The following is a 23,089-nucleotide window of genomic DNA, read 5'->3' as shown; positions in this document are numbered from 1 at the left end:
ATTGAATTCTGATTTCAGTTCTTGGAAAGATTTAATGATTCCTGACTCTGTATGATGTAGCTGTGCAACAAATCTAAGCCCTTGTTCATGCCATTTTTTCAAATGTGGAGCTTGTGAGCCCTCTTGAAACTCTGGGTTCCCAATAAAAGTTTGGTATTTGGGAATGTTAGTGTTTACTCCTGCTAGTACCCCGATCTTTTTCCAAGCCTGAATTATTACAAACAATGTTTTAAAATTCTTCACTTGTTTAGGTATTAAATGCATCGGAGTGTGTAGTAGCGATACTGGCTTCAATGGATAGATTATACTATTCTCTAACCTGTTATCCGTGAAGTAGTCGGCTTCTGCTACCCAGTCTGCCGCCAGTCGGCCTAAGAAAACTAAATTGTACAAATATAAATTTGGAAGAGCCAACCCAGCAAATTGTTTCGCCAAATATAATCTCTGCAAGGAAATTCTAGGTTTCCTTGACTGCCATATGAATTTTCGAAGCGCCGTGTTAAGTTTCTTGATATCTTGTGTCTTAACGAAAAGCGGGAGATTTTGAAGAATATATGATATCTTTGGAAGAATTATCATTTTATATAGAGCAATACGCCCAGCAAGAGAGAGAGGCAGATTTTCCCAATCTCTCATAAGTGTAATGGCGCGTGCAATAGATGGAATGATATTTAAAGAGTACCACTCATGGGGATTGGCCGAGACTATGATCCCTAAATATCTAAATGAATCAATGACTGTCTTGAGTGGGTTATTTAAATATGAAGTATCGGTCTTTTTTAACCAGAGTAGTTCTGTTTTTTGTTTGTTCATTCTATACCCTGCAAATTGGCCAAATTGTTCGATTATATTGAGCAATTTTGGAATATTCCTGGAGGTGTTAGAGACATATACTAGCAAATCTTCCGCGTATAACGCCACCTTCGACTCATGATTATAGATTTTAATACCTTCGATATGTTTTCTGATTTTTATGGCAAGGGGTTCGATTGCCAAATCTAACAAAAGAGGGGAGAGCGGACAGCCCTGCCTCGTGCCCTGCTCTAAGCAAATGCTCTTTGACTCTTGCCCATACATGGCTAGTTTTGTTGATGCCTGAGTGCATAAATTGTTTGCTAAGTTCAAAAAATTATCCTGACAACCGTATTGTTTCAGGGTAGTTAAAATGTGATCATGGCTAACTCGATCAAACGCCTTCTCCGCGTCAATCGCTATTATTGCTGCGTCGATAAGACCCTCAGCTGGCTTTCCTTTGCCGTTTCTAAAGTAGTCAATAGTCAAGAGGAGTTGTCTGATCTTAGCTGCCGAGCTCCTTTTTAAAAGAAACCCCACTTGATCACTGTGAATAACCTCAGCTAGACCTTCTTGTATTCTTTTAGCCAAAATTGAAGCAAATATTTTATAATCCGTGTTCAACAATGCGATAGGTCTATAGGATTCTCTGCATTGTGGATCTTTGCCAGCTTTAGGTATAAGGATCGTATATGATGCAAGAAAGCTAGCAGGTATTTGGTTGTTCAATTGAAACAGATAGTTAAAAAGCATAGTTAGCTGAGGAGTGATTGCTTTATCCAAACTTTTATAAAATTCATTTGGTAGGGAATCGGGGCCCGGCGCTTTCTCCCCTTTCAAAGATTGAATTGCCTGACTAACTTCCAACTCTATTATTGGAGCATTCAGTGTCAGGTTAAATTCAGGAGATATTTTCGTGACATCAATGTCTTCCCAAAATCTCTCTTTTATATCTGTATTTACCGGATTCGCCGCGTAAGTTGATTTGTAATATTGAAAAAAAGATTTGGTTATTTCCTCCGGGGAGGTGAGCCGTTTACTATTAAATTGTATTGCTTCAATTGTTTTTGAGGCTCTTGAATTCTTTACCAATTTAGCCATTAATTTGCCTGATTTGTTTCCGAACTTGTACAAGTTGGATTGGTATCATAATTCCGCTTGAGTTGAATTGAGGGTTAAAAAAGTGTCTCTCTCCTCTTTGGCTTTTATGTATCTTCTCCAGTTCTCATCGGAGGGTAAATTCAAATATCTATTATAGGCATTGGTTACTGAAGCGGTTACCTGTCTTTCTCTCAAGCGAGATTCCCTTTTGATATTTGCAGTGTATGCAATTATATCTCCCCTCAGTACCGCTTTTGCTGCCTCCCACAGGGTCACTGGGCTAGTAACTGATTCTTTATTATTTTGAAGATAATCCTCCCACCTTACCTTAAGCCAATCTCTGAACTTTGCATTCTTAATAAGATATTTAAGAAAAAAGAACCCTTGCCTTCTGAGACCAGCTTTCAGATCTGGAATATTCAGTGTGATTGGTGCATGATCGGATATCAGAATTTCTGAGATTTGTGCTTTGACCCCCCTGTTATAAAGACTGTCGTTAATTAACATGATAAGGATTTAGTTGTTTTAGAATAGCATGTATAGTTTTTACTGTCAGGGTTTTGCACCCTCCATATGTCTCTGACTGCTAGATTGCGCATGATAGATTTAAATACTTTACTTTCCAGCTTGTCTTTCTTATTTATCTTCTGCGTCAACACCCTTCTTAGTCTATCTAGAGGGGCTCGTGGGGACATATTGAAGTCTCCTGCTATTATCACATGCCCTTCCGCTATTTGCAAGATTTTTGCTTGAAGAGAATCCAAAAACCCATATTCAATTATATTAGGCGCATACAGATTACATATGGTGTATATTGAGCTTGAAATTTTCAATTTTAATATTATGAATCTGCTATCCAAGTCAATCAGTGTGTCTAATTTTTCGTAGCTTAATTTCTTCCCTAAAAGAATTGCAACTCCTTTTTTCCTGTTAGCTGACGGTGCAAAAATACATTCTGCTACCCAGGAAGATTTCAACTTTAATGATTCCTCTGTGTTGAGATGTGTTTCCTGGAGTAGCGCTATTAGAGTGTTTGTTTTCTGTAAATGCGCCAAGATTGGTTTCCGTTTGATGGGTGATACGATCCCACCTATATTCCATGAGGTAATTTGAATGTCTTTATTCATAGAAATTTTCTTATCACCTAAAGGGTATTAGTTATCTGTAGGTTAATCCTAGGGAGTGAGGGGCGCACGCAGGGGGAGAGGAAGGAGAGAGAGCGACAACAGAAGAGTAAATAAATGAGAAGTGGGGGAGGAGAAAAAAAAAAAAGGGGGAAAAAAAGAAGACACCTGCCCCTACTGGCAGCATAATAATTTATATAATCCTTAATTCTAGCTGTTAATCCAGCTCTAATGACATTGTCATTTAGCCCCATGTTCAGCTATTTTTTTCTCAGCTTCAGCTACTGTATCATAGAAAAACGTTTGACCTTCAAATATAAGTTTGAGTCTGGCTGGGAAAATGACAGTGGCCTGCCAGCCCAGCCTCAACATTCTGCCACAGACCGGGGAGAGCTCCCTCCTCTTTAAGGAGGTCTCCATAGAGAAGTCCTGGAATAACAAAATTTTGCTTCCGTTATAAAAAATAGGTTGGTTTTTACGATAAAATTGAAGAAACATTGTTTTGTCCTGAAAATTCAGGAACTTCGCTATAATCGGTCTAGACCTAGTCAGTTTAGTTGAGGTATCAGGAGCTCTCCCCAGTCTGTGAACTCTTTCAATCGGAATGAGTACTTGCGCAGGGGGTATTTGTAGCAATTCTGGCAAAACATGTGTCATGACCCGCATGAGTTCCTCTTGTTTAACTGACTCTGGAAAGCCTATAATCCTGAGGTTATTCCTCCTTGATCTATTTTCTAAATCTTCGATTTTAGCTTGGAGTTTTGAGATCTTAGTCTGATTATCTTCACTTTTAGAGATATATACACTTGATGTATCTTCTAGGTCTGATATTCTCTGCTCTACTTCTTGAATTCTTTTAGAGAATTGTCTGACCTCCAAGGTCAATAGTTAGATATCCTGTCTAATTTCATTTTTTAATAAATCAAATTTTGGAGTAATGGCTTCCAGTATATTAGCTACAAGATTTTGCTGCGATTCATGTGAAGTCAATAAGCTTTGAGCTTTTGATGGGGTCGTTTCTGTAGGGAGTTCCGCTAATGTCCCTGAAGGGTTCTTGTTCCTGCGGTCCTTGTTTTTGGCTGCCATGCCTAGATTATTTTTTCCCGTGAGTGATGGGGAAGTGATGTACTTATCCATACAAGAAATTGCGTGCAAACGTGCTATGTGACACAGAGTGGAGTAGGAGGGTGCATATAGATTGGACCTGATCTAGGATTAAGTGCACGAGAATAAAAAAAAAAGTGAAGGAAAGTGAAAAAAAAAAATATTCAGTACCTTTTATTCGGTAGTGCTGTTTAGTGTAAAAGACGTGACGTGCAAAAGAAGAAGCTTGCGTGCCTCTTGTTTGGCGATATCTATTCCGTGAAAGAGGAGAAGTGCAAATTGAGTAACATACAAATAAAAAGACAGAAAGAGTTAAGAGCCCTCAAATTTTTTTTTAAGGACAGAATATGCCAATGTGATTAGTTTGTTCTGGTGCTGAAAATCAAGGACGCAGGATTTTGAGAACTTTGTAACCTCAAGACTGCGTATTCGCCTGTACTTCCCTTAAAATTTACCTAAAAATAAAAGTTTACACCGTCAATTATTCAATCACCTAAATTCGGAGACTACTCTTAGTTATTCTGAGGAGTCAGAAAAACCTAATTGTCATGTTTTAAACCTTAAAATTGTGCAGTTTTACACGAATTTCCTGGGTGAGTAGAGTGCGTGCTACTTATTATATCATTTAGATATATACCCAAGCTGAATATCTAAACCTCTAGACAAAATATTTCACCATGTACAACAATACAGTGATAGATAAAGCAATTGTTATTCACATCAGATAGTGTGACTCAAATTTTTAGCCTTGAGGCTACTTATACTTGTCAGATAGAAAAAAAAAAGCAAAAAAAAAAGCATCAACACAAGAAAAAAAAAAAAGAAAAGAAAAAAAGAAAAGAAAAAAAGAAAAGAAAGGAGAAACACATTTTTCTCTCCTCCTCTTCTTCTCTTGACAGGCTAACGCTTAGTAGCCTCTATAGTTGCTAGAAAGTTTTCAGAATTGGTAGATCATGTGCAGTGAGAAACAAGTGCCCCCAGAGCGCTGAAGGGTCAGGCTGTAGATTACTTTTGGATTTAACCCCTTCCTCTGTGTTAGAGAGTCTAGGTGTACATTCATGTGTCTCTTTAGCCTTTAATGTTAATCTCTATTCTTCTTCCCTCCTCTCGGTGTCATCAAGGGGCCAAGCAATCCTCAAATTGACAGAGGCAGTCACTAATCTTCCCCACTTTTTTGTGTAAACATCAAAAAAGAGAAACCCTTCTCTGTGTTAGCAGGAGAGATATAGAGAGAAAAAAATAAAAAAATAGTTCTCTTGCCCAGTAAATGTAATGATGTTTTACAAGCTCCTCCACCTCTACTTTACAAAGGTGTATGTAGGTATAGTTTAGCAGGGGCTGCAGCTGTACTTCTTAGTTGAGAATTAAAGCTAGGCTTAACCCTTATGATTGTAGTTTTCTTTTTTTTTTTTTAGCCAGATCCCAACCTTTGCTCCCCACTTGTGCTATTATAGTGACAGCTGCCCCGCACTCACCCGTCTTCTCTTCAGTCTCTGTGCATCAGGCTCTCGTGAAAGCAGCCAGAGTGTTTCCTGCAGCCGATTTCTGCCCTTCTCAGTAATAGCTACTGCGGATCACGGGGCCTCTCCCGTTTGCCGAGACTCTTGCCGTCTCCTTATCCTGAGTAGTGACGACCCGGGCTGCGAGCTCCACCTCGCAGCATCGGTCGGGGGAGCCGCTGTCACCGCCCGGGATATCACCTCCTCAGGCCTTCTGACCAGGTATGCTGTGGGAGACAAAGAGCCCACGCCGCTCAGACCCCACACGCAGCACCGGTGGGTGGGGTGAGCAGCTGTTCCTGCTGAGCCTCGCTTTCAGTTCCGGCGTTGCTTCGGCCTCTCTCCCTTGAATCACGAGAGCCCCTGTGGAGTGTAACGATACGGTGAGTGACGGTCAACCGCCACTGTGTTCGGGCTGCGTCTTTGTGCACAATTGTGGGCTTCTTATCTCACTCACTTGGCAGAGCTGTGAGTGGGCGGCCCACACTCGGTCTTTCCAGTTCTTTCACAAGCAACAAAGCTTGCATAAATGATCTGCCTTTCGATGTAAGCTCCTGGGTGGACAGATCTGTTTTAGCGCCACTGGTGACTTGCGCTACCGGGGGATCACCTTGCTGGAAAAATTATTCAGGACTGCAGCAATCTTTCCTTTATCCAAGGGAGGTCCTGGCGCATAAAAACCGCCACAGGACGAGCTACAGGGGATGGTAGTCTGGAGAACACTCTCTGCGTACAGACTCCTCCTCTTCCCAGGTCATGCCCAGGTTAGGATTTATTTTACAGGTAATTTTGTAATTATTTTAACTAGGTAGCTATTAAATAGTAAATAACTATTTAAAGGGACAGTCAACATCAGAATTTTTGTTGTTTAAAAAGAAAGATAATCCCTTTATTACCCATTCCCCAGTTTTGCATAACAAACACAGTTATAATAATACACTTTTTACCTCTGTAATTACCTTGTATCTAAACTTCTGCTGACTGCCTCCTTATTTGAGTTCTTTTGACAGACTTGCATTTTAGCCAATCAGTGCTCACTCCTAGGTCACTTCACGTGCTTGTGCTCAATGTTATCTATACGAAACTCATGAACTAATGCCCTCTAGTGGTCAAAATGCATTCAGATTAGAGGCAGTCTTCAAGGTCTAAGAAATTAGCACATGAACCTCCTAGGTTTAGCTTTCAACTAAGAATACCAAGAGAACGATTATCTTTTTGGTTTATAAAGCTACTTTTGCCATCCATATCTCAGAAACTACTTAAAAAGTTGAATAACCTGTAATCTAATGATGCCGATTACCTTGGGGTCAGCTTCGTTGCAGAATAACCTCAAGAATTCGGTGTGACCTAAGCTAAACACTTGTGGCCTGGCAACCTGACTACACTAATACCTTCAAGCCCTGGACTCTAACCATATTGGGTATACTATTGTAGCCTTACGTATCCATGACCATGGAGGACATTAATGCTGATATCAGCAAGATGTTGCTAAGCTTTGAACAAAATATGGCTAGAAGATTTGAAGCCCTGCACTGTATCATTAGCAATATCCACGTGGAGTTGGCCATCTTTAAACCTGGAGTATATGGTGAGGCTAATGACCAGAAGAGAGACGCTAGAATGAGGCAGCCAACAGGAGAGAGTGTGCCAGCTGCTCCATTACACCTCAGATACAAATCCTGTACCTCTTACCTCAGCTCTCGTGTTGAGAGATATGACCGCTAACAGTGAGGAGATTGAGGGTGACGATGATGGCGCTAGTATAGAGGTCTCTCATGATCGAGGGTTCCACCTGAACATTCCGGCATCCATTTATGGCAGAGCGATGGAGGACTGGAACTCAGAAGCAGAGCGGTACGTTTACAGAGTGCCTGCTGGAATGTTGATTGTAGCTACAGGATCCGCACCGTTCCTCCTGAAATCATACCCGGACTGTGCTTGCCCTAATAGTGCGCAACCTCTGGTGGTCGATGCCACATCCATATCATACCAAGATGACACATCTGATACTAAGAATGACCACCACTTTCTTTGGAAGGCTGGCTTGGTGCCGCCGCAGTCCTGCGCATCGATTAGATTGGGGTCAAAGAAAGCTGAAGGGCAAGATGGACTATATATATATATATATATATCTATTACGTGCTAATAGGCATAGATTAGCCTATGTCAACCCTCATGTGTGGACAGATCTTACAGTGTTACAGGGTCTTTCTATGTGTCTTTTCCATGAGTTGATGAACTGCTTTATAGTACATATAGTGCTTCCATAACTACCCTAATGAGGTCTGTAAAGATTGATCCTGGGACCCACATTACTGTTTATACTTTATGTATACTATATGTTCATTGTTCAACGCTAGTTATTATTTATGTTGAGTTGCTGAGGTATCTGCTGACTTGCGTGGGCCTTTATCCTCTTATGTATTAGTGCAGCAAGGTACTTATTGACTTGCGAAAGAGGTTCTCTATATAAATTATGCATCAGTTTAGTCACCATGGTCTCAGCCTTTTCTTCTTTTTTTTTTAGTTATATCATTTAGCTTATGACATTCTCTTATGATGTACCTAAAAATCTTCCTTTATTAATGTTCTGTATTATACTGTGATGCTTTTCCAGCAGAAGAGAAGCGGCCGGTGAAGTCTAACTGCTTCCCAGTTGCCCCTAATACTTTATAAATATTTTAGTATAGTCTTTTCTAGAAGGGGACTTCTTAAAATGCCGGATGACACTCCAATCATTGCAACGGCTCTGGGGGAAGACCGGAATGGGTTAGATCCCTAACTTCTGGAACTTTAATTTGAGACTCATGATGATGCTCAGTCACTACTGCAAATCACTCTATACATCACCCGCATAGTAGCTTCTGTTTATTTGGCTCAGGTTTGAGTTCTAAAAAAGAGTTTGAAGTTGATGTTTTCTTATTTTCTTCTCAAATGTTTTTTCTTCTGCTCACTTGTTACATTACTCACATAATTTGTGTATTTAAAGTTGGGTACATGGGTCACATGGATACATAATAGTAGATTATTTTATTATTTACCCTACCTAGTGATTTGTATTGCAACTAGCATTTGATATCTAGCATTAGTTGGACAGTATCCTCTCTTGGCAAGTAAGACACCCTCCCCATAGTGACATTATGATATACTTACACCTACTAGTTCTGATCCTACACAAGGGTTAACTGATTGACCCCTAGCATTTTAGCGTTAATTGCACTAGTCTTACTGATAAGCCCCACTGTATTCTATGGTAGATAGATACTATTTGGGCATGGATCTCGTTCATAATGAGCCTATTATCATCTTGACACGCTGACTAATACTGAACAATCTCCCTGGCTGAGGTATGGAAGTTATATTAGGGTAACTACTATGTCACTACTACTACCTATGGGTTTTATGTATCCCTTTATTTACACATATTTGATTAATATTATCCAACTCAAAAGTTCAGAGGCCCAAAAGTATTCAACAGCCTGGCACCCTAACTGGCTCTGCCCTCCCCCTCAGCCCCCCTTCTTCAACTTATTTCGAGCGGCTCTCGCCCGCTGCACTCCCCTTCCCCTAATCCCATGAAACCAACCCCCCCTTGCCTCTATATTTCTTAAATAAATATTTTACTATATGTTTTTCTACCACAAGGCGGGGTCACTTCTAATCTACATATTATACAAAATATAAAACTGAAGTCTTAATTTAGACAGTCCAAACTCTTTGCTAATGCCTTTGATGAATGGGATTCATATGCCCCTTCTATTTACCTTTACTGCCTAGTCAACCTCTTTGCTTTTTCATATCTCCAACCAATTATAGCTTCCTCACTTCATTAATAATCCTCATCAAGTACCACTCTTTAAACTCATAAATGCATATTAGGTTGGCATAATTTGTATTGTTGACTTGGCAATATCTTGGTATTAGCACTGTATTCTTCTTATTTGTCATTGTTTTTGGATGTGTCACTATTGTTACATTTGTTTATGACTTCAATAAAAATTGCTTATAAAAAAAAAAAAAAGAATACCAAGAGAACAAAGCAAAATTGGTGATAAAAGTAAATTTGGAAGTTGTTTAAAATGACATGCCCTATTTAAATCATGAAAGTTTTTTTTGGACTTGACTGTCCCTTTAATAACTATTGTACCTGGTTAAAATAAATACAAAGTTGCCTGTAAAATAAATATAAATCCTAAAATAGCTATAATATAATTATAATTTATATTGTAGCTATATTAGGGTTTATTTTACAGGTAAGTATTTAGCTTTAAATAGGAATACTTTATTTAATAAGAGTTAATTTATTTCGTTAGATTAAAATTATATTTAATTTAGGGGGGTGTTAGGGTTAGACTTAGCTTTAGGGGTTAATACATTTATTAGAGTAGCGGCGAGGTCCAGTTGGCAGATTAGGGGTTAATACTTGAAGTTAGGTGGCGTTGATGTTAGGGAGGGCAGATTAGGGGTTAATAACATTTATTATAGTGTTTGTGAGATGGGAGTGCGGTGGTTTAGGGGTTAATACATTTATTATAGTGGCGGCGAGGTCCGGTCGGCAGATTATGGGTTAATAAGTGTAGTTAGGTGGCGGCGACGTTGGGGGGGCACATTAGGGGTTAATAAATATAATATCGGGGTCGACGGTGTTAGGGGCAGCAGATTAGGGGTTCATAGGTATAATGTAAGTTGCGGCGGTGTCTAGAGCGGCAGATTAGGGGTTAATAATATAATGTAGGTGTCAGTGATAGCGGGGGCGGCAGATTAGGGGTTAATAAGTGTAAGGTTAGGGGTGTTTAGCCTCGGGGTTCATGTTAAGGTGTTAGGTGCAGACTTAGAAAGTGTTTCCCCATTGGAAACAATGGGGCTGCGTTAGGAGCTTAACGCTGCTTTTTTGCAGGTGTTAGGTTTTTTTTCATCCCAAACTGCTCCATTGTTTCCTATGGGGATATCGTGCACGAGCACGTTTTTCCAGCTTACCGCTACCGTAAGTAACGCTGGTATTGAGGGTTGAAGTGGCGGTACATTAGGCTCAACGCACCCTTTTTGGAGCCTAACGCAGCCCTTCAGACAACTATAAATACCAGCGTTGTTTAAGGGTGCGCTGGGAAAAAAAGCTGCGTTAGCTACGAGGGTCTTTACCGACAAAACTCTAAATCTAGGCGTTATTTAATTATAGGAATATTATTTTGTTTAATTTAAATTATATTTAAGTTAGGGGGGTTAGGGTTAGACTTCGGTTTAGGGGTTAATAACTTTATTATAGTAGCGGCGACGTTGCAGGCGGGAGATTAGGGGTTAATAATTGTAGGTAAATGGCGGCGATGTTAGGGTTAGGCGATGTTACCAGCGTTAGGCAAATCCCATAGAAAAGATAGGATACGCAATTGACGTAAGGGGATCTGCGGTAGCCTGGAGTCGCGGAAAGGAAGTGAGCGGTAGACCCTTTCCTGGCTGACTCTAAATACCAGCGGGTGGTAAAAAGCAGCGTTAGGACCCCTTAACGCTGATTTTCACGGCTAACGCCAAACTCTAAATCTAGGCATAAGTTACAAAAAATAAAAAACAATGTTACAAAAAATTAGTTATATAAAATAAAAAACCACAGTATCAAAAATAAAAAAGAATTACACCTAATCTAATAGCCCTATCAAAATAAAAAAGCCCCCCCCCAATATAAAAAAAACTCTAGCCTACAATAAACTACCAATAGCCCTTAAAAGGGCCTTTTGCAGAGCTTTGCCCCAAAGAAATCAGCTCTTTTACCTGTAAAAAAAAATACAAACATCCCCCCACAGTAAAACCCACCACCCACATAACCAAACCCCCCAAATAAAAACCCTATCTATAAAACCTAAGCTCCCCATTGCCCTGAAAAGGGCATTTGTATGGGCAAGAAGTCTACATCCAGACGGCCTCTTCCATCTTCATCCATCCGGCGAGGAGCAGGTCCTTCCTGAAGACATCCGGCGAGGAGCGGGTCCATCCTGAAGACATCCCACAAGGAGCTCCTCTTCAATACTGCTTCCACCGTAAACTGGATCTTGAATGCAAGTGACATCATCCAAGATGGCGTCCCTTGCATTCCTATTGGCTGAAAGGTTCCAATCAGCCAATAGGATTAGAGCCGCTAAAATCCTATTGGCTGTTCCAATCAGCCAATAGGATTTGATCAGCTCTCATCCTATTGGCTGTTCCAATCAGCCAATAGGATGAGAGCTCAATATTTTTTTGTAACTTAGTGTTTTTTATTTTTTGTAACTTACACCTAGATCTAGATTTAGAGTTCTGCGGCCAAAGGGGTGCGTTAGCTACGTGTGCTTTTTTTCCCCTGCACCTTTTAAACAACGCTGGTATTGAGAGTTCTCAGAAGGGCTGCGTTAGGCTCCAAAAAGGGAGCGTACAGGTATATTTACCGCCACTGCAACTCTCAATACCAGCGGTGCTTATGGACGCGGCCAGCTTCAAAAACGTGCTCGTGCATGATTCCCCCATAGGAAACAATGGGGCAGTTTGAGCTGAAAAAAAACCTAACACGTGCAAAAAAGCAGCGTTCAGCTGCTAACGCAGCCCCATTGTTTCCTATGGGGAAACACTTCCTAAGTCTGCACCTAACACCCTAACATGTACTCGAGTCTAAACACCCCTAACCTTACACTTATTAACCCCTAATCTGCCGCCCCCGCTATCGCTGACCCCTGCATATTATTTTTAACCCCTAATCTACCGCTCCGTACACCGCCGCAACCTACGTTATCCCTATGTACCCCGCTGTCCCTAACACCCCCGACCCCTATATTATATTTATTAACCCCTAATCTGCCGCCCCCAATGTCGCGGCCACCTACCTACAATTATTAACCCCTAATCTGCCGACCGGACCTCACCGCTACTCTAATAAATGTATTAACCCCTAATCCGCCTCACTCCCGCCTCAAAAACCCTATAATAAATAGTATTAACCCCTAATCTGCCCTCCCTAACGTCGCCGACACCTAACTTCAAGTATTAACCCCTAATCTGCCGACCGGACCTCGCCGCTACTCTAATAAATGTATTAACCCCTAAAGCTAAATCTAACCCTAACACTAATACCCCCCTAAGTTAAATATAATTTAAATCTAACGAAATAAAATAAATCTTATTAAATAAATTATTCCTATTTAAATCTAAATAATCTAACCCCTAATATAGCTACAATATATATAATAATTATATTGTAGCTTTTTAAGGATTAATATTTATTTTACAGGCAACTTTGTATTTATTTTAACCAGGTACAATAGCTATTAAATAGTTATTAACTATTTAATAGTTACCTAGGTAAAATAATTACAAAATTACCTGTACAATAAATCCTAACCTAAGTTACAATTAAAGCTAACACTACACTATCAATAAATTAATTAAATAAACTACCTACAATTACCTACAATTAAATCAACTAAACTAAATTACAAAAACAAACAAATACTAAATTACAAAAAAACCCCACTAAATTACAAAAAATAAAAAAAGATTACAAGAATTTTAAACTAATTACACCTACTCTAAGCCCCCTAAAAAAATAACAAAGCCCCCCAAAATAAAAAAAATGCCCTACCCTATTCTAAAATAAATATTTAACAGCTCTTTTACCTTACCAGCCCTTAAAAGGGCCTTTTGCGGAGCATGCCCCAAAGAAATCAGCTCTTTTGCATTTAAAAAAAACATACAATCCCCCCCCAACATTACAACCCACCACCCACATACCCCTAATCTAACCCAAACCCCCCTTAAAAAACCTAACACTAAGCCCCTGAAGATCTTCCTACCTTGTCTTCACCACGCCGGTTATCACCGATCCGTCCAGAAGAGGGTCCGAAGTCTTCCTCCTATCCGGCAAGAAGAGGTCCAGAAGAGGCTCAGAAGTCTTCCTCCTATCCGGCAAGAAGAGGTCCAGAAGAGGGTCCGAAGTCTTCATCCTATCCGGCAAGAAGAGAAGATCCGGACCAGCAAACATCTTCATCCAAGCGGCATCTTCTATCTTCTTCCATACGGCGCGGAGCGGGACCATCTTGAAGCAGCCGACGTGGATCCATCCTCTTCTTCCGACGTCCTAAGTCTGAATGAAGGTTCCTTTAAATGACGTCATCCAAGATGGCGTCCCTCGAATTCCAATTGGCTGATAGGATTCTATCAGCCAATCGAAATTAAGGTAGGAAAAATCTGATTGGCTGATTGAATCAGCCAATCAGATTCAAGTTCAATCGGATTGGCTGATCCAATCAGCCAATCAGATTGAGCTTGCATTCTATTGGTTGTTCCGATCATGTGTGAGTGTGCTTGAGAATGTGAGGGTGCTTGAGAATGTGAGTGTGCTTGAGAATGTGAGTGTGCTTGAGAATGTGAGGGTGTGAGTGTGCTTGAGAATGTGATTGTGCTTGAGAATGTGAGGGTTTGAGTGTGCTTGAGAATGTGAGGGTGTGAGCGTGCTTGAGAATGTGAGTGTGCTTGAGAATGTGAGGGTGTGAGTATGCTTGAGAATGTGAGTGTGCTTGAGAATGTGAGTGTGCTTGAGAATGTGAGGATGTGAGTGTGCTTGAGAATGTGAGGGTGTGAGTGTGCTTTAGAATGTGAGTGTGCTTGAGAATGTGAGTGTGCTTGAGAATATGAGGGTGTGAGTGTGCTTGAGAATGTGAGTGTGCTTGAGAATGTGAGTGTGCTTGAGAATGTGAGTGTGCTTGAGAATGTGAGAATGTGAGTGTGCTTGAGAATGTGAGTGTGCTTGAGAATGTGAGTGTGCTTGAGAATGTGAGGGTGTGAGTGTGCTTGAGAATGTGAGTGTGCTTGAGAATGTGAGTGTGCTTGAGAATGTGAGAATGTGAGTGTGCTTGGGAATGTGAGTGTGCTTGATAATGTGAGAATGTGAGTGTGCTTGAGAATGTGAGTGTGCTTGAGAATGTGAGTGTGCTTGAGAATGTGAGGGTGTAAGTGTGCTTGAGAATGTGAGAATGTGAGTGTGCTTGAGAATGTGAGTGTGCTTGAAAATGTGAGTGTGCTTGAGAATGTGAGTGTGCTTGAGAATGTGAGTGTGCTTGAGAATGTAAGGGTGTGAGTGTGCTTGAGAATGTGAGTGTGCTTGAGAATGTGAGTGTGCTTGAGAATGTGAGTGTGCTTGAGAATGTGAGAATGTGAGTGTGCTTGAGAATGTGAGTGTGCTTGAGAATGTGAGAATGTGAGTGTGCTTGAGAATGTGAGTGTGCTTGAGAATGTGAGAATGTGAGAATGTGAGTGTGCTTGAGAATGTGAGGGTGTAAGTGTGCTTGAGAATGTGAGAATGTGAGTGTGCTTGAGAATGTGAGTGTGCTTGAGAATGTGAGAATGTGAGTGTGCTTGAGAATGTGAAAATGTGAGTGTGCTTGAGAATGTGAGTGTGCTTGAGAATATGAGTGTGCTTGAGAATGTGAGAATGTGAGTGTGCTTGAGAATGTGAGAATGTGAGTGTGCTTGAGAATGTGAGAATGTGAGTGTGCTTGAGAATGTGAGAATGTGAGTGTGCTTGAGAATGTGAAAATGTGAGTGTGCTTGAGAATGTGAGGGTTTGAGTGTGCTTGAGAATGTGAGAATGTGAGTGTGCTTGAGAATGTGAGGGTTTGAGTGTGCTTGAGAATGTGAGAATGTGAGTGTGCTTGAGAATGTGAGTGTGCTTGAGAATGTGAGTGTGCTTGAGAATGTGAGTGTGCTTGAGAATGTGAGGGTGTAAGTGTGCTTGAGAATGTGAGTATGTGAGTGTGCTTGAGAATGTGAGGGTGTAAGTGTGTTTGAGAATGTGAGAATGTGAGTGTGCTTGAGAATGTGAGTGTGCTTGAGAATGTGAGGGTGTAAGTGTGTTTGAGAATGTGAGAATGTGAGTGTGCTTGAGAATGTGAGTGTGCTTGAGAATGTGAGTGTGCTTGAGAATGTGAGTGTGCTTGAGAATGTGAGGGAGAGGGTGTGAGTTGATTCAGAATATTTTTTTTCTTGTTTTCCTCCTATAAAATCTAGGTGCGTCGTATGGTCAGGTGCTTCTTATGGTCAGGTGCATCTTATGGTCAGGTGCATCTTATGGTCAGGTGCATCTTATGGTCAGGTGCGTCTTATGGTCAGGTGCGTCTTATGGTCAGGTGCGTCTTATGGTCAGGTGCGTCTTATGGTCAGGTGCGTCTTATGGTCAGGTGCGTCTTATGGTCAGGTGCGTCTTATGGTCAGGTGCGTCTTATGGTCAGGTGCGTCTTATGGAGCGAAAAATACGGTAGTTTTTAAACTCTGTTAACCAACCCAGTAAAGAAAAAAAAAAGAAAAAAAAAAGTTAAATCAATAAACAACCCAGCATGTGCTATTTAGAACATTTAACAAGGGATGGATTTTGTTCTTGGCCAATCAGGCTGTGTCTAGGGCAGTATAATATAGGGGAGCCGCATAGTTTGATGGTTTCTTTTACCCTGTCTTAAATTGTAAGAAACATATGAGACAAAACAGTTACATTCATTGGGGGTGTGGATTTCTGGGGCAGTTTATTTGTTTTTGCCTAGAGCAGCACAAAACCTAAACAAATAACTGGGCTGGTTGGGATTATTGTCATTACTGTTATTCCATCTTTGCAGAGGGTCCTGGACTTTGCCCAGCAGTACTGGAACAGTTGGCCTGTGGGAACATTCCAGAGTCCCCGCTCTGTACACGGGACTCTCAGTGTAAAAATAAGCAGAAATGCTGCTTGTCTGACAACAGGATGCGCTGTGTAGATTCTGGTAAGTTCTCGTAGTCCTGAAGAGGATCTGTCTGTCTCTGGGTATATAGTTCTTCTTAACATCTAGAGTTTGTGTTGTCGGTCTACTCAGTTTGTGTTGTAAGTGTACTCTTTGTTTTGTTACTCTACTGTTTGTGTTGTAGGTGTACTGTTTGTGTGTTGTTTGTGTTGCTTGTGTACTGTTTGTGTTGTAGGTGTACTGTTTGTGTTACTGTACTGATTGTGTTACTGTACTGTTTGTGTTGTAGGTGTACTGTTTGTCTTGTTTGTGTACTGTTTGTGTTGTAGGTGTACTGTTTGTGTTGCTTGTGTACTGTTTGTGTTGTAGGTGTACCGTTTGTCTTGTTTGTGTACTGTTTGTGTTGTAGGTATACTGTTTGTGTTACTGTACTGATTGTGTTGTTAATGTACTGTTTGTGTTGTAGGTGTACTGTTTGTGTACTGTTTGTCTTGTTTGTGTACTGTTTGTGTTGTAGGTATACTGTTTGTGTTACTGTACTGATTGTGTTGTTACTGTACTGTTTGTGTTGTAGGTGTACTGTTTGTGTACTGTTTGTGTTGTTTGTGTACTGTTTGTGTTGTTTGTGTACTATTTGTGTTGTAGGTGTACTGTTTGAGTTGTTACTGTACTGTTTGTGTTGTTACTGTACTGTTTGTGTTGTAGGTGTACTGTTTGTGTACTGTTTGTGTTGCTTGTGTACTGTTTGTGTTATAGGTGTACTGTTTGTGTTGTTACTGTACTGTTTGTGTTGTTACTGTACTGTTTGTGTTGTAGGTGTACTGTTTGTGTACTGTTTGTCTTGTTTGTGTACTGTTTATGTTGTAGGTATACTGTTTGTGTTACTGTACTGTTTGTGTTGAAGGTGTACTGTTTGTGTACTGTTTGTGTTGTTTGTGTAATGTTTGTGCTGTAGATGTGCTTTTTATGTTGTAGGTGTACTGTTTTATGTTGTTACTGTACTGTTTGTGTTGTTACTGTACTGTTTCTGTTGTAGGTATATTGTTTGTGTTGTAGGTTTACTGTTTGTGTTGTTACTGTACTAATTGTGTTGTTGGTGTATTGTTTGTGTACTGTTTGTGTTTGTGTACTGTTTGTGTTGTAGGTGTACTGTTTGTGTACTGTTTGTGTTGTTTGTGTACTCTTTGTGTTGTTTGTGTACTGTTTGCGTTGTAGGTGTACTGTTTGTGTTGTTACTGTACTGTTTGTGTTGTTAATGTACCGTTTGTCTTGTGTACTGTTTGTGTTGCTTGTGTACTGTTTGTGTTGTAGGTGTACTGTTTGTTTTGTTACTGTACTGTTTGTGTTGTTAATGTACTATTTGTGTTGTTGGTGTACTGTCTGTGATGCTTGTGTACTGTTTGTTTTGTTGGTGTACTGAGTTTGTGTGATTTGTGTATTGAGTTTGTGTTTGTGTACTATTTGTGTTGTCAGTGTACTGAGTTTGCGTTGTTGGTGTATTGAGCTTGCGTTGTTGGTGCACTAAGTTTGTGTTGTTGGTGTATTGAGTTTGTGTTGTTGCTGTACTGTTTGTGTTGTTGTTGTACTTAGTTTGTGTTATTGGTTTACTGAGTTTGTGCTGTTGGTGTACTCAGTTTGTGCTGTTGATGTACTGAGTTTGTGTTGTTGGTGTATGGAGTTTGCGTTTTTGGAGTACTATTTGTGTTGTACTTAGTTTGTGTTGCTGGTGTACTAAGTTTGTGTTGTTGGTGTACTAAATTTGTGTTGTTGGTGTACTAAGTTTGTGTTGTTGCTGTACTAAGTTTGTGCTGTTGGTGTACTGAGTTTGTGTTGTTGGTGTACTGAGTTTGTTTTGTTGGTATAATGATTTTGTTTTGTTGGTGTACTGAGTTTATGTTGTTGGTGTATTGAGTTTGTGTTGTTGGTGTAATGAGATTGTTTTGTTGGTGTACTGAGTTTGTATTGTTGGTGTACTGAGTTTGTGTTGTTGGTGTAATGAGATTGTTTTGTTGGTGTACTGAGTTTGTGTTGTTGGTATACTGAGTTTGTGTTGTTGGTGTAATGAGTTTTTGTTGTTGGTGTACTGAATTTGTGTTGTTGGTGTAAAGAGTTTGTGTTGTTGGTGTTCTGAGTTGTGTTGCTGGTATAATAAGTTTGTGTTGTTGGTGTACTTTGTTTTTTGGTGTACTGAGTTTGTGTTGTTGGTGTAATAAGTTTGTGTTGTTGGTGTACTTTGTTTTTTTGGTGTACTGAGTTTGTGTTGTTGGTGTAATAAGTTTGTGCTGTTGGTGTACTGAGTTTGTGTTGTTGGTATACTGAGTTTGTGTTGTTGGTGTACTGAGTTTGTGTTGTTGGTATAATGAGTTTGTGTTGGTGTACTTCGTTTGTTACTGAGTTTTTTTTATAGGTGTACTTCCCTTCTCCTAACATTACATTTCACCACCTGATTCACTTCTGTATTGCAGTAAAACCTGGGGACTGTCCAGTGCCCACTACATTGTGTGCGGCAGTGTACCCTGCACCCAAACCCAAATGCAGAAGTGACCTAGACTGTCCCAATGCAAAGAAGTGCTGCACAGTAGAATGTCACCAGCAGTGCACAGACGCCATTGTACCCATCTCAGGTAAGTCAGAGAGAGCAAGGGAAGGAGAGCGAGGGAGACAGAGGGGGGAGAGAGAGATTAAAAGAGAGAGAACATGAGAGAGACCAATATTCAATGCATCGACAGACCATTGGGAAACTGCTTTACTGGCCTCATTGGCCCCGCAGTCCGATGGTCTGTCGAGATATTCTAAGAAAAGGGGCGTGTCTGAGAAATGCCAGCAAGCAGCAATGTCTCTCCCATAGAATTCAATAGCAGCGTGATTTCACCACTCACATCACCGACATCGCCGCATGTCAGCATTTTGCTGCGGCCTGGTGGGAAGGGGCCCTATTTGAAGTCGTGATGTGGTGTTCAAAGCACCTAAAGCAAAGGCTGAGGTTAGGTCCCTAAACTAGATGAGGTTGATCTCTGAGAATTATTGAGGTATAGATAAAAAAGTATTTAATACAATAAAAGTACACAATGCATACAATAAAAACGCGATAAAAACAGATAATAAACGAGGTAAATCACAATTGGTTATAGTTATGGATCCATAATCTCTATGTACAGAGGTTAGACAAGCATGAGTGATAAGTAATGTAGTAGGATATCCTTAACGCATATGGAAAAAAGGATGATGGCGTTAATAAAGTCCAACAATAGTGTCCAAGTGAAGGGAAGGAGTGGATTTGAGTTAATAATGCCCAGGTAAAAAGTGATAGAAATAAGTGTCCAAAATATCAATCAAACAACAACCAATTGTGTGTGAAGCAAAAATTGGAAAAAAATAAAAAAATGAAAAAACAAAAAGCAAAAAATCTAAAAAATCTGAAAAATGTGTGTGTAACAAGCCAAAAAAGAGTAAAAATATTCGTCTAGATTACGAGTTTTTGTTGGTAAGGCTTGCGGCTCTAACGCTCCTTTTTTATCCACCGCTCCCTTAAGCCAACGCTGGTATTACAGGTTTTTTTAAACCTGGCATTAGCCGCAATAAGGTGAGCGTTGAGCAGAATTTAGCTCCACATCTCACCTGAATACCAGCGTTGCTTATGGTAGCGGTAAGCTGGCTAAACGTGCTCGTGCACAATTTCCCCATAGGAAACAATGGGGCTGAGCTGGCTGGAAAAAAACCTAACACCTGCAAAAAAGCAGCGTCCATCTTCTAACGCAGCCCCATTGTTTCCTATGGGGAAATGAAATTTACTGTGTGTCTGCACCTAACACCCTAACATGAACCCCGAGTCTAAAACACCCCTAATCTTATACTTATTAACCCCTAATCTGTCGCCCCCACTATCGCCGACACCTGCATTATATTATTAACCCCTAATCTGCCACTCCGGACTCCGTCGCCACCTACATTATACTTCATTATACTTATGAACCCCTAATCTACTGCCCCAAACATTGCCGACACCTACATTATATTTATTAACCCCTAATCTGCCCCCCAATGTCACCGCAACTATATTAAATTTATTAACCCCTAATCTGCCGCCTCCGCTATCGCTGACACCTACATTATATTATTAACCCCTAATCTGCCACTCCGGACACCGCCACCACCTACATTATAGTTATAAACCCCTAATCTGCTGCCCCCAACATCACCGACACCTACATTATAGTTATTAACCCCTAATCTGCCCCCCAACGTCACCGCAACTATATTAAATTAATTAACCCCTAGTCTGCATCCGCCAACGTCGCTGCCACTATAATAAAGTTATTAACCCCTAAACCTAAGTCTAACCCTAACACCCCCCTAATTTAAATATTATTTAAATGCATCTAAATAAAATAACTACAATTAAATAAATTATTCCTATTTAAAACTAAATACTTACCTGTAAAATAAACCATAAGATAGCTACAATATAACGAATAGTTACATTGTAGCTATCTTATGATTTATTTTTATTTTACAGGTAACTTTGTATTTATTTTAACTAGGTACAATAGTTATTAAATAGTTATTAACTATTTAATAGCTACCTAGCTAAAATAAGTACAAAATTACCTTTAAAATAAATCCTAACCTAAGTTACAATTACACCTAACACTACACTATCATTAAACTAATTACCTAAACTACCTACAATGTATTACAATTAAATTCAATAAACTAAATTACGGAAAAAAAACCCACTAAATTACAGAAATTTTTTTTACAAGAAGTTTAAACTAATTACACCTAATCTAAGCCCCCAATAAAATAAAAAAGCCCCCCAAAATAATAAAATGCCCCACCCTATTCTAAATTACAAATAGCCCATAAAAGGGCCTTTTGCAGGGCATTGCCCCAAAGTAATCAGCTCTTTTACCTGTAAAAAAAATACAATACCTCCCCAACATTACAACCCACCACCCACACACCCCTACTCTAAAACCCACCCAATATCCCTTAAAAAACGTAACACTACCCCATTGAAGATTACCCTACCTTGAGCCATCTTCACCCAGCCGGGCACAAGTGGTCATCCAATCTGGCCAGAAGTCTTCATCCGATCGGGGCAGAAGAGGACATCCAGACCGGCAGAAGTCTTCATCCTATCCGGGCAGAAGACAATCGGATTTTTCCTACCTTAATTCAGATTGGCTGATAGAATCCTATCAGCCAATTGGAATTCGAGGGACGCCATCTTGGATGACATCATTTAAAGGAACCGTCATTCATCGTTAGTTGTCGTGCTGGAAGGATGCTCCACGCCGGATGTCTTCAAGATGGAGTTGCTCCTCGTCGGATGGCTGAAGATAGAAGATGCCGCTTGCATGAAGCCTTTCCCCGGTCCAGATGTCCTCTTCTGCCCGGATAGGATGAAGACTTCTGCCGGTCTGGATGTCCTCTTCTGCCCCATCGGATGAAGACTTCTGGCCGGATCGGATGACCACTTGTGCCCGGCTGGGTGAAGACTGCTCAAGGTAGGGTGATCTTCAATGCGGTAATGTTAGTTTTTTTTTAAGGTGGTATTGGGTGGGTTGGGGTGTGTGGGTGGTGGGTTGTAATGTTGGGGGGTATTGTATTTTTTTTTTTACAGGTAAAAGAGCTGATTACTTTGGGTCAATGCACTGCAAAAGGCCCTTTTAAAGGCAATTTGTAATTTAGTATAGGGTAGGGCATTTTATTATTTTGGGGGGCTTTTTTATTTTATTAGGGGGCTTAGATTAGGTGTAATTAGTTTAAACTTCTTGTAATTTTTTTCCCTCTAATTAGGGTTTAGTGTTTGTTTTGTTTCGTAATTTAGTTTTTATTGTATTTAATTGTAATTAATTGTAGGTAGTTTAGGTAATTTATTTAATTAAAGTGTAGTGTTAGATGTAATTGTAACTTAGTTTAGGATTTATTTTACAGGTAAAAGAAAAAAGAGTACAATAGTACAGGTGTGTTACCTTTTGCGCCACGCAGGGCCCCGCAACCTATAATTAACTTAAATATAGACAATACAATCTTTGCTTGTAGATACTAAATCATGAATGTTGGAGTTTTTCCTATTTATTTTCTAAAACACAGAACCAGACAAACAACGAGAGAAAAAAAAAAAAAAGAAAAGGAGAAGGAAACTCACTCTCTCTCCCCTACCCACCCCTTTAGATCCCATTAGCATTGGAGTGTCCACCTCCTCACTGATTCGAGTCTATCCCATATCCACACTGTCCTCCAACCAAATACTTGGAAGGTGGCCTGCTAGGACTTGTGATTGAACATAAATGGAGTTTTTCAGTGGCCTGACCAGCGTCTTTTGAGTCTCCACTGAAAAAGAAGTAATAAACAATTTCCAGTGTTTAATAAAAATAGCAATCTGAGTATATGTTGGGTTCTGTAGATTATATTGTTCAAATATAAGTTGAGAAGTCAGCTCACTCTTCAAAGATTTTATATTTGGGGCAGATTTGGCCTTCCATGTTTTTAGAATTAAATTACGTCCGACCAATATGATCTGGTTAATCATTTTATAGTTTCTAGGCGTATACTGAGACTTCACCAAGAAAAATATTTCTAATGGTGATATCTCATATTGTATCTTAAGCGTAGCTTTCATCCAATATATTATCTTGGCCCAAAATTGAGCTATCTTGGGGCATGACCAGAAACAATGCATCATGCCCGCCTTAGTTGCACTACATCTGGAACAGGTGATCGTTGAATTGTACCATTT

The 23,089-nt window shown here is 40.1% G+C and overlaps 1 protein-coding gene across 4 annotated transcripts in view; it reads left to right on the top strand.

The window, feature by feature from the left end:
* The window catches only part of LOC128655854 (keratin-associated protein 10-4), a 337,059-nt gene that overhangs the window by 85,240 nt on the left and 228,730 nt on the right, over positions 1-23,089 (top strand). For all 4 annotated transcript variants that reach the window (XM_053709423.1, XM_053709425.1, XM_053709424.1 and 1 more), the window contains 2 exons: positions 16,243-16,386; positions 18,810-18,968. In XM_053709423.1, coding sequence (XP_053565398.1) covers positions 16,243-16,386; positions 18,810-18,968 — 303 coding nt within the window. The remainder of the gene's footprint in view (positions 1-16,242; positions 16,387-18,809; positions 18,969-23,089) is intronic.

Source organism: Bombina bombina, chromosome 4 (genome assembly GCF_027579735.1).
Source record: "Bombina bombina isolate aBomBom1 chromosome 4, aBomBom1.pri, whole genome shotgun sequence".
NCBI classification, from domain to species: Eukaryota; Metazoa; Chordata; class Amphibia; order Anura; family Bombinatoridae; genus Bombina; species Bombina bombina.
Note: the sequence above shows the minus strand (reverse complement) of the source record. Positions and strands in the feature narration are given on the sequence as shown.